At 45.6% G+C, this 12,384-nt stretch overlaps 1 protein-coding gene across 1 annotated transcript in view; it reads right to left on the bottom strand.

Annotated features, from left to right (window-relative positions):
• Positions 1-12,384, bottom strand: part of Als2 (ALS2, alsin Rho guanine nucleotide exchange factor) — a 50,345-nt gene that overhangs the window by 30,166 nt on the left and 7,795 nt on the right. The window contains exons 3-8 of the mRNA XM_026788831.1: positions 10,904-10,981; positions 8,740-8,894; positions 6,879-7,774; positions 3,021-3,378; positions 1,086-1,254; positions 21-117 (exon numbers count right to left, since the gene is read on the bottom strand). Of these exons, the coding sequence (XP_026644632.1) occupies positions 21-117; positions 1,086-1,254; positions 3,021-3,378; positions 6,879-7,774; positions 8,740-8,894; positions 10,904-10,923 (1,695 nt within the window). The 5' untranslated portion in view covers positions 10,924-10,981. The remainder of the gene's footprint in view (positions 1-20; positions 118-1,085; positions 1,255-3,020; positions 3,379-6,878; positions 7,775-8,739; positions 8,895-10,903; positions 10,982-12,384) is intronic.

The raw sequence follows: 12,384 nt of genomic DNA, 5'->3' as shown, positions 1-12,384 counted from the left end.
GCACTCCAGTCTGCCCTTACCTGAGACTTCGCGGTAAGTGCAAGGGAGTGGGAGCCACCTGCCTCCAGGTGGATCACCTCTTTACCATCCAGACACTTGACACACAGCGGCTGAAGCCTTGAAGGAAACAAACACAGGTACACACAGAGTCAACACACCTTCAGCAGTGTAACTTTCCCGAAGTATACAGTCAGGACTGTTACATAAAAATAACGAGGATACGTATAAGCTACTTTCTAAACATTATACCTAATCTTCATTCATCTCACTTGTGGCATTGTCTGTCATCATTAACCAACCCGTGTAATTCGGAATTGACTAAGAACTGTGGAGTTGAGCTGGAAGAGCTGCCCAGGCCCCAACCCCAGCACCCGGAGACAGGAGGATCCCTGCCAAGTCCGCCCAGTCCAGGCCACACAGTGTGAGCCTGTCTCAAATGGAAGTAAAACAGAAACGTAAAGACTGGAGCTAGACAGAGGACATGGGGGAAGTGAGGCAACTGTTATCCCCGTTCCCTTTGCTCCGCTAGGACAGACAGTCTGAGAATGCCTGTCAGAGAAAATGACCCTTTCCCTCATGTACGCACAGCTCAACGCTTGAGAGAGCACACCACATCTCTGAGGTCAGAAACTCATGCTCCTCTTTGTAAATTAATCTATAACTATTCAAATGTTTCAGAGAAATACCATCTTATCCCAACACCATTTCCTGCATTCTAAGATGAACGCACATCAAACGGAACGGACAAGTGTACGCGGATACTCCAGTCCTTTATTGGCTTGTATTATTTGTTTTGAGACAGGATCTCTCCATGTACCCCTAGCTGGCCTGGAACTCATTATGTGGACCAGACTGGCCGCAAATGCGCACAGATCTGCTTGCCTCGCTCCTGAGCACTAAGCTAAAGGTACACGCCTCCATTTGTGCCTAGCCTCCAGCCTGGACTGTGAGGCACCGAGGACTAAGCCTTTTTTCAGCACTAATGGTGCACAGTAACCTGCCCTGTTGGCTATGGATGTGTGGAGACCCCAGGAAAAGTCTACTGCCCAACCTGACCCCCATCAGCACCTGCCGGTGGCACTCACCTAGGCAGAACGTCACCGTGCCCCAGCTGCCCTTCCTTGCCTTTCCCCCAGGTCCACACCTCTGTTCTCAGGGACGGCAGGAGGGCGTCGGCTTCTCCACTGTATGTGGGAGTCAGGACCACTGTCCTGGTCTTCACCCTTGCAGCTTTCCTTAAGAGCCTGGGGGAAACTGGAAACAAACAGGGAAGACGATGCTTTAACAGAGAGACTTTCTGAGGAAACACACTAACACGGTGTCTGTGAAACACCCTGCAGAGTGCTTGGCTGGTCAGCCCAGTCTGGGAAATGCTCCCTACTGTCTTGCGCCCTGCCTCTCTCCCCATTAGTCTGCAGATGATGCTCACGGACCTGAGTAGAAGCCCGTGGGAGTGTTTAATCTGCCACACTGCCAAAAACTTGGCTGCAGACCCTTCTCTGTGTAACGTTTACCAACATCCTGGAGAACTTACATTCTAAAAAGTATGGTAATAATGGGTGCTGTAGCTCATGCCTGTATTGCCTGCTGAGTCTGAGGCCGTCCTGGGCTGCAGTGTAAGACCCTGCCCCCTCCCAAAAAACCAAACAAACAAAAGACCAAAAACAAAATATACTAAAAATACCACAAAGTTGACAAATCTCTCCTATTTCAAAACATCGTTAAAAGCTAATACTTCCTAAGCCAAGCTTTAATTTCACATATATAACAAAGAACTGTCATAAAGAATTATTTTTGGGCTGGAGAGATGCTTGCTTGCTCTTCCAAAGGTCCTGAGTTCAATTCCCAACAACCACATGGTAGCTCACAACCATCTGTAATGGGGTCTGGTGCCCTCTTCGGCCTGCAGGCGCGCACACACAGACAGAATGTTGTATACATAATAAATAAATAAATATTTTTTTAAAAAAGAATTAATTTTAAGATATAAAACTTTAACTTCTATGGAGGGAAGAAAGCTTTAAAATCTTTCACAGGGGGGCTGGAGAGATGGCTCAGAGGATGGGAGCGCTGGCTGCTCTTCCAGAGGTCCTGAGTTCAATTCCCAGCAACCACATGGTAGCTCACAACCATCTGCGGTGAGATCTGGTGCCCTCTTCTGGCCCACAGGGATGCGTGCAGGCAAAATATTGTATATAGAATAAATAAATAAATCTTTAAAATCTTTCACAGGGGCTGGAGATGGCTCAGTGGTGAAGAGCACTGATTACTCTACCAGAGGACCTGGGCTAAATTCCCAGTACCCACATGGTGGCTCACAACTGTAATTCCAGTTCGAGGTAACCTGGCACCCTCTTCTGGCCTCCATGGCGCCAGGCTCGAAATAGTGCACAAACATACATGCAGGCAAAACACTCACACACAGAAAGTAATTTCTTTAAAAAAAATTTTTTACGCGTTTTGGGTAAATATAAAGGTCAGTGGGTTCTTTCTTTCCTTTTTTCTTTCTTTCTTTCTTTCTTTCTTTCTTTCTTTCTTTCTTTCTTTCATCTAGTCGGTTTGTTTTGCTTTGCGACACGGTCTCACTGTGTTGCCTGTGCTATCCTATAACTCAGTACATAGACCAGGCTGTCCTCAAATTCAGGGATCTGCTTGCCTCTGCTTCCAGGGTGCTGGGGTTAGAAGTGTGGGTCACTATGCCTTGCTAGGTTAATGTTTTATTAAATTAGTCTTTTAAAAGGATGTTGCTAGCTTTTACTATGTCCATAACAATGTATAACATGAAGTAAATCTTATACATCAATTTGGTAGCAGTACAAACTTTGAATAAAGTCATTAAAAAAGCTGAAGTTATATTCTGTAACTGTTTCTGAGGCAGAGAAGCAAGTGGCTTTCTCTTAAAGCCACCACTGTGTAAACTGCCATTACAGAAGGCTCAGGATCTGAATATGCCAGCTTCAACAATAGGAAAGTTAACTTGCTGTAACACAGCCTGTGAAGCTCAGTCCCCCACACCTCACCTTGCGACAGCAGTCCTGGGAGGGAGAGTCTTCGGCTCCCTCCCTCCGCCTCTTCCTCTCTGATGTCCACCAGACTGGAGCTTTTCTTCCCTTGCATTGACTCCTGTTTCACCTGCTCTTCTCTGAGATCTTTCAGGCTTTCTGGGCCTGTGGGAGCGCTGCCCAACTGGGCTCCCGTCTCCCCGGGGGCAGCACTGTAAAAGTTCATGACTTTCTTGAGAGACAAGGCCCCAGCCTCGTATGTGGCGGCCACTCTCACACCGACAGCAGACGCACAGGAGACCACCAGGCTGTTGAGGGCTGAGGTGCTTGTGGTTGGCGGACTGTGAAGGTCAGGGCCAGTTTCCTCTACAGGAGGCTAAACAAACACACGGATGTAAAAACCCTGTAGTAACAGTCAATAAGAGCTCAAGCTCCCAGCTATTTGCAAAAATTCCAAAACAGACCCAAGGAGGAGGTCCTGTCTGTAACCTTCGCAGGAAGGGTACTGCCCTGGGCTACACAGCATAGCCAGGCCAACAACAACAGACGGCTTGTCTTCAGCCTCAAACTGTGCCCTCCTGGTTGTTGAGTTAACACAGAATATGGAAATGGTGCTAAGAACATAGCTCTTTCCCTGAGCACCTCCTCTTGCTGAGGGCATGTTAAAATGATCCTAACTGTTTTATAAGACCGAGCATGGGGAGAGGAGAGGGAGGACTGCGGGATGAAGAGCCCTGGCTACAGCCCTGGGAAGGCTGAGGTAAGGGGAGCTCAGCTCAAAGCCAGCTCAGGCTTCCCAGGGAGTCTGATTCAAGCACTAAACAGGCAGAAAAAAGAAAAACACTGGGGTTAATACAAGGTGCTCTGGACAGAAGGGTGGAAAAACTCCAGTCTGTTATTTGAGTATGTTCATGAAAATTTATACTGATTGATTGTTACTAAGAAATGGAAGAAGTAAGATTTTAAGAAAAGGAGGTGTTTACAATGAAAATGTACATGTTGGTTGTATAGGAGGAAATCGTACGCCTCTGACCGTCCCTCACACTACAGACTTATCTCCCATGACACAGTAGCTGGGCAGCTACGACCTTTGCTCTGGTTACCACAGAGGACAAAAGCGACAGGTTAATTATTAATATATGGAGCAAGTGTTCTTAGCACGCTTCGTGGGAATATTAAAAAGATTAACAAAATAATTCCCATTCCAATGAAAAGAAGGTTGAATTATCAAATACCACTGTTAACTAAAAGGGAAAAAAAAACATTAAATATACCCAATAGCACACAAAAATACCTCGGTGGTTAAGAGCACTTGCTGCTCTTGCAGAGGACCCAGGTTAAGTTCCCAGCATCCATGGCAGGCAACTCCAGCTCTCTGGAATCCAATACCTCCAGCCTCCGTGGCACCTGCACTCACACACCCACATGCACCTGCACTCACATGCACGCACACACTCACACACACGCACACACTCACACACCCACGTGCACCTGCACTCACACGCACGCACCCACACGTAGACGCAAACCTTTAATCCCAGCACCCGGGAGGCAGAGGCAGGTGGATCTCGTGAGTTTGAGGCCAGCCTGGTCTACAGAGCAAGTTCCAGGACAGGCTCCAAAACTACAGAGAAACCTTGTCTCAGAAAAAAAAAAAAATTGCTTCTTATACTCAAAGATCCCAAAGATATGCACATTATTCCTTAATTTGTCCTGAATTCAGAACGAAACCCAGCAAAGCATGGTCTCAGGACACCCTGGGATATACGGTGAGATGCTGTCTCAAAAACAAAACAAACAAACAAAAACAAATAGAAATAACGTTGGCTCCTGGTTTTCTTGAACTAATCCCCAGTGCCTAGCATAGTATCTGGCATACAGCGGATACTCAACACAGTTTGTCAAATTACATATCAAATCTAGAAGTTACTTCTGTGCACACAAGTAATCTAATTAAAACAGTCAGCAGAGGCTTGAAAATTACTTACACTTCACGGCAAGAACTATGACGATTTGGTTCTCCTGACAACTGATTCAGCGTAAGACTGCGATTCTGACCTTTGCTGATGATGCTCCTAACAGCATTTGAGAGGGGCGGCTTTGGGAAGCTCTTACCATTAAGCAGAGGAAAACACTGCCCATAATCTTAAACTACTATTCCCAACCTGTTACATATACATGCAGGGATGGATGAATGGATACTTCTAAATTCTTTATTTTGGGGTGCTGAAAGCCTCAAGCAGGCTAGGCAAGTAATCCACCACTGAGCTAGATTCTAGCTATTTATTGTAGTTAAATGAATAAAGTAACAAAAAACTAATTACTTGTAATTTTGGTTGAAGATATAATTTTAGAACTCTTAGTCAACCAATGGCAAAGAACAGCATATAAAATTTTCACTGTTGGATATAAGGCTGAAATGCTACTTACAAAAATTAAGTTAAATTTAGTAGGAACACACACTGCCAAAACCAACATGCACGATAAAAAACTTCAGACATTTATCAAAATAAGTTCAAAAAAATGCAATTCCTTTTGTTGATTTTTTTTTGGAATGCAGAATTTTAAAGGTGGCAATTTGATAGCCAAATGAGCTGTATACAACAAGCTTTTAGCTTTATATTTAATGGAGAAATGACTTTTAAAAGGATAAACTTGGTCTTCTGTGTTTGTTTTTGAGACAGGATCTATTCTATAGTCTGCAGTGGCCTCAAACTTGAGATCCAGCAAAGTCAAATGTTTTATAAGCATGTATAGTCTAAGAATTTTCTACAAACATTCTTGCTAGATTAATGCTGCTTTGTTTGGATTTTTGTAATACTTTTTCTTATAAACAGCTTACTTTTAATTGAAAAAAAAGTCAAACACAAAGTTCAGAGAATATATGTGAAGCAGGACTATCTCTAAAAATATCCCACGTTCTCACCCTGACAGAGTAGACTTGGGATAAAGAACTGAAAACTCTTGTGGCTTTAAAGACCCTGAGCTAAAAAGATAGCAGTTCCTTTGGGATAAGATGTTTTGCTTTTGCCCCCCCCCCCCCAGCACAAAGGTAATCCCGAGGGAAACCAGAAACTGCTCTTCTGGAACAATGTGTTTCCAAAAACAGTGTCACTCATTTCCTATGTTTTTAAATGAGGATATTTCCCCGCCTCAAATAAGGCCAGTAAGGCCCAGTCAAAACCGAAAACAAAAAAACTAAAAACCACAAATCCAAAACATAAGCCTTGTAGTTTCTTTTTTCCTCTCTCTTCTTTTTTTGTTTTCTTTTGTTTTGTCTTATGAGACAGTGTTAATTGTAGCCCTGGCTACCTTAATACTATGTAGCATAGGCTAGCCTTCAACACAACAATCCTCTTGCCTTGGCAGCCTGAATGTTGAGATTACATGCATGCACCACCTCGTCTAGAAACTGAATCATTACACATCTGCCTTCAACTAAACATTCTGCAACCTGGCAAGGTCCCTAGACAAAAGGAAACAGTTTTACACAGCTCTGAAGAGACGCACCAATGCAGCCCAGAAGCAGCTTGTGAGCTCAAGGTTGCACGGAGCTGAGCTGTTCTGGTGTTCTGGGGATGACCAAAACGTGGTGCCTCAGCCAGGCTGGCAAAACACAAGCAAGGAAGTAACACACGGGCCTGGGCCACTTCTAAAGCAAGCCCAGCACGACATCCTTCAACACTAAAAAGGGTCAGATTGAGAGCATTTCTGATTTCACACAGGCTCCTTCCTCTCTCAGCCTAGCAAAACAGAATTACGGCAGCCTGATGGGAAAAAATAAAACCTGCTCCCAAGATTCAGGACTTTAGTTCCTAAAGAAACACAAATACTTTAACTCCAGAACACCTTTACGTCATAACACGCGGCAGCTACCTGGACCTGAGGTGGCTTTTCTTCCTGCTCTGACAGCTTCTGCAGGTACGCAGTTGCTGCCTGGGTGTCGGGGTAAGAGGGAGCCGTTCTGGCTGAAGACACTTCGGCTGTCCCGGCCACGTTCTGCTGAGAGGAAACGGCACTGCCATTTGTGGCCTCAACGTTTCCCACGTTCAGTTCAGTTTCTACCAAAGCATTGTCAAACACCTCTCCCGGACCGTCCAGTGCGTCCGTCTGAGGGCTGGCGGCAGTGCTGGCGTGGTTTTCTGTTTGGGACTCAGACAGGGTCACTCCTAAGGGGCAGCAGTGACTGTCTGATATGATCACATGGTCCTCTTTGTCCGTCATGGTGATGAGCAGCTGGCTGCACTGGTTGCATCTCTCCGGGACGGGCTTCAGATCCTGGGGAGGGAGGCACTGCACCAGTGCCAGGCTGTGGAACGCGCCACAGGCCACCTGGAGCACCACGCGCCCGGCAAGGTGTTCCACCTTCTGGGGCTTTGTCACTGGGAAGGTGGTGGTGATGAGACCCAGCTGACAGCCGGTGCCCCATGCCCAGATCTCTCTGCTGATTGACAAGGCCAGGGTGTGCTCCTCGCCACAGGCCAACTGCAGAATCCTCACGGCTAACACGGGGCTGGTCTCTGAGTCAGAAATGCTGACGGAACTCGGTTCTGGCACATACTGCTGGTTGGCTACTGCACACTGGCCAGCGGCGTTCTCCCCCCACATGTACACCGCCCCGCTTTCTGTCACCGCTCCGCTGTGGAAGCTCCCCGTGGCCACCGTGACAACATGATGCCCAACCAGGGCACTCTCTAGAAGGGGGCTGCTTGGACAGACTTCCGCTGACTCGCTTTTCCAGGGCAGGGTCCCAAAGCTGTAGACCTCACCATCTAAGGTTCCAAAGAGAAAGGGGAGAGTCAGTGAACCTTCAGAAGCATATCATAAAGACTTGGAAAAGTGCAGAGCATTTTTGCATCTTTGGCATTCTGGGGAGCGGTGAGAATTTAAGGTACACAGGCCCACCGCCAGCAGACATCAGCATCATAAGCTGCTAAAAAGCGGCCAGTAAACACTGAGGTAAACCGCAGCTAGCTATGTGCCAACTCCTCACCTGGAAAACACAGCTAGGAACACGGCGCCTGCCATGAGTTGAACGTTTCCTTTCCTCTTTTTTCTTTCCGTCCTGGGTTGAACCCAGGGCCTTTCCTGCTAACCGAGTGCTCTACCATGGAGCCCCAGCTGAGATGATCGTCTGTCTTCTGCAATTTGGACACTTAATAACATGATATTGCTTAAACATGAGAATAAGGAGAAGCTTTCCCACAACAACTATCCCAGCTTTTGTGAGATCAGGTCTCCCTCTGTAACCTAGGCTGCCTTGGAACTAATCGTGCAGCCCAGGCTAGCCTCAAACTATGGCAAACCTCCTGTTTCAGCCTCCTGAATGAGCTACCACACCTGGCTACGACACTAGATTATTCTTCTATTAAAAACATTATTATTAGTGGGTGCGTAAGATGTGGGGGAGGCTCAACCCACAACCTAAGGAGTTGGTTCTTTCCTTCTATCTTCGTGTGGATTAGGAAGCCCTAACTCAGGTCGTCAGGCTGACGTGCCCTGTGCCCTTACCTGCCAAGCAATCTCACTGGCCTATCTCTAGATTTTAAAGATACCATGGTAGGGAAAGGCTTCCAAATATCTTTGTTGTTGTTGTTGCTTCTCTGTGTAACAATCCTGGCAGGCTTGGAACTCGCTTTGTAGGCCAGGCTGGCCTCGAACACACAGAGATCCGTCTGCCTCTGCCTCCCGAATGCTGGGATTAAAGGTGTGCGCCACCAAGTCCCCTGTGAAATACCTTCAGTCAGAAGAACTCCGTGTTTCACACCCAGGGCTGCCTGAAGAACTGTCTTTCCTCCCCAGCCTGGCAACCTCTCCGGTGTTAGAGAAAAGGATCCTGCCTGCCAGACGTGGACCAGGCCTCTTTCTTTGGATCCTTCTGCCTCTGCTGAGCTACAAACATTTAAAAAGAAAACAATAAAAATTATTCCCACAACTCAAACAGTTATCTTTCGCCCTCAAGAGACTTCTTTCCTTCTATATGTCTGGATATGTACTGGGGAAGGCAGGGCTGTGAATCCAAGATGGCACCTTCTGCCAGCACAGACGTTGGGATGGCTGGGTCAGACAGTCCAGCATTCGCTTTACACTTTGGGTATGAATGACACCAGGACCAAGATAACAAAACTCTTTATATAAAGGGCTAGGAGAAACTCTAAACGCACAAATTGGCCTCTACACAATAAGGTCTGAGATATTTTTGTGGTTAATATTTGGTAGCACAAAACCATTCTGATTTGATGAGAAAGATATGAAGAAATTAAATCTTTCACCTTTTGTGAACTGTAAAGCTAACTGCTATTTACATTCACTAACAGTACTGGGGACTGACCCTGGGGCCACCCCGAGGCCATACCTGAGCTCTACCCCAGCCCACCTGTATTTCCAGCTTTTAAATATGATTATTTGTATCAAGCACATACTTGAACATACAGAGAAAGTGCAACAATGTGTTAATTCTATATGGTCAGGGTAACGATCACATTCCTTACTTTAAACATAACTTGTTTCTTTGTATTTGGGGCCTTCAAAGTCCTCTCTGCTGGCTATTTGGAAATACACAGAATGGGTGTGATGGCCCTCGAGGACAACCCCAACACTAGGGAGGCTGGGGCGCAGTGCAGGCATTCTGAGCTGCAGAACAGTCTGAGTTACAGAGCGAGACACACACTGCTGTTCCCATCTAGGGTTCGCCCTACAGCCTGGCAGGACCTTCTAAGGCAGTCTTCCTCTACAGAGGCACCCTACAGACACTGGCCACATCCATTCTCCTGTGCTCTGCCCTCTAGTTTCAAGAGATTAACGTTTAGCTTGCACACGTAAGTAAGGGGACGTGGTGTGTGTCTTTATGCCTGACTCACTTCACACAACAAAATGCCCATGCATGTTGCTGCAAATAACAAGGTTTCATTGTTTTACGGCTGCATACAGGCCACTGTCAGTATACAGCACTTTTTTTTTTTTTTAACCCATCAATGGATACCCAAGTTGATGCCGTATTTTTTCCTACTGTCAGGAGTCTATATTCCTTTTCAAGATATGGACTTCCTTCCCTTTGGATGTGTGCCCACAGTGAGACGGCTGGATTATATGGGAACTCCCCTGGGGTGGGAGGTGTTTATAGGCGTTTGATTTTTGAAGCAGAATCTCCCTATGTAACCAGGCTTGCTTCAAACTCTTGTTCCTCAAGCCTTAACCGCTCACGTGCTGGGATAACCAGTATATACACCACCCATAGCTGCCTGGTTCAAGCTTTTTTGGGGGGAACCTCTATTGTTTTCCAATATTTAGACTTTTTAAGAATCAAATTTATAACTGACAACAGTCTTTTATACTTTCCAAATACTGTCAAGAAAGAATCCCGCCTCCCTATACCCGAGACAGGGTTTCTCTACGTAACAGCCCTCCTGGTTGGTCTGAAGCTCACTATGGAGACCAGGCTGGGCCTGAACTCAGAGATCTGCCTGCCTCTGCCTCCTGAGCGCTAGGGTTAATGATGTGTGCCACCACACCCAGCTACACTCGGTGTTTTTGTTTGCTTGTTTCAAGATAACAGGTTCTATTTTAGTAAAAGCAGAAAAGGTTTTTAAAATGTCTCTACTTTTGCTAAATAATATTTCCTTACATTATAATTCAGTTTAACAAGCTGTGAACGTCACAATTTAACCTTTTAAAAGAGAGACTGAAACAACACTGATAGAAAAGATGTCTACAAGAGTTTATAAGCACACGAAACTAACGAAGCTTTTCTCTAATCACCTTTACTCAAATAATTTTGTCTCTTTACCTACCAATCACAAATGCAACCATGTGCTCCCACGTAACACCACAGAAAAGAGAATCACACTAAACATTCCCTACAACCATGTGGAGCTGTGTCTGCAAGGAGAAGCCGGTCTTACCTTTTCTTCTTCGAGTCCATCGGTCAGGAGGAATACTCCATTACCAAATCATTCCCGCCGCAGAAGTTCTATCAAGACCTAAACAGAAGACACGGCTTAGTAAATAATAAACGGGAAGCAGAGGGGCAGAGAGGACTGTGTGAACACTGCCACTGTAGTCCTTCAAAGGGAGGGAGAGCAGGGTGCTCACAGAGTGATAAATATTCAGAGAAACTATTCCAACTATTCCAGAGCCTGCCTACCCAGTCAGGTCAGGACTGAGCCTGCCCACTGAGCTTACAAATGCCGCTGGCTGTCAAATACAACGTCAAAGACAACGAGGAAGCCTGCAAGAAGTCAAACTCTTCCAGGCAACGGATGTTTTAGGTTTTAAGAAATTATTATAAAGGAGGCAATTCAATCTGAAGATCAACATATTCAGTATAAAAATTACATACAGATTGTGGTAGATTGAATAAGACATCCCCCATCTATTTGAATACTTGGTTCCTAGTTGGAGGAACTATTTGGAAAGGATCAGGAGGTGCAGCCTTACTGGAAGTGTGTCACTGGGGCAGGCTGTGAGGTGTCAATCGCCCAGAGGCATTCCCAGCGCACCCCCTGCCTCTGTCCACAGCTCCAGAACTCTCAGCTTTGCTCTGCCAGCACTAACTCCTTTCACCCTAAGCCCAGTTAAATACATCCTAAGTTGTCGTAACCATGGTATTTTATCACAGCAGTAGAAATGTAACTAACACACATATTAAGGTTACTTTTTAAGTACTTCTGGGACACAGAAAAATTTAAATTCCAACTGGGAAAGGTATTTTAAAATCTCAGTGATTTATCACATCCAAGTTATCCTAATTTTCAATAATGAACAAAAATTGATAATTATTAAATTACTTTATGTGCTTCATTAAAATATAACATTTTCCATATATTGGAACTTATGTGGTAATTTCCCCCAAATCAATCTCAATTCAAAGCTAACACACTTCAAACTTGAAATGGCTAGGAACAATCTGGATTTTAAATAAGGTGTTTCTGGGCCCACTACTTGCCATTTGATCTAGACAGAGGCCCTTCACCCTCACCAATCACCAGCTCAGAATTTCTGGAACGTTACTTATGCCCCAGCATGCTAACCGGAGAAGGGATGAACTATCTGTCGGGCACCTGTGCCACAAGCTGAGCCCTCGCCAGAGCTCAGTGCAGCTCCTTCCCAACACAGCTGTCCACTGAGAACGCCAATGATGCCATTTAACTGGATGACAGAGTGTTGTTCCTACAAAACCTGGAGTTCTATGCATCAGAAAGATTTCATAAGGACAAGTCACACACACACATACACACACACACACACACACACACACACACACACACCACGTTGAACTGGTAAAGAAAAGACCAGAAAAAAAAAAGATCTTAATCACTTGGGGTAATTCCACACACACACACACACACACACACACACACACACACACACACACCACGTTGAA

The sequence above is a fragment of the Microtus ochrogaster genome, unplaced genomic scaffold, assembly GCF_000317375.1.
Source record: "Microtus ochrogaster isolate Prairie Vole_2 unplaced genomic scaffold, MicOch1.0 UNK8, whole genome shotgun sequence".
Lineage (NCBI taxonomy): Eukaryota > Metazoa > Chordata > Mammalia > Rodentia > Cricetidae > Microtus > Microtus ochrogaster.
The sequence above is the reverse complement of the archived record's forward strand: the minus strand, read 5'-3'. Positions and strand labels throughout refer to the sequence as shown.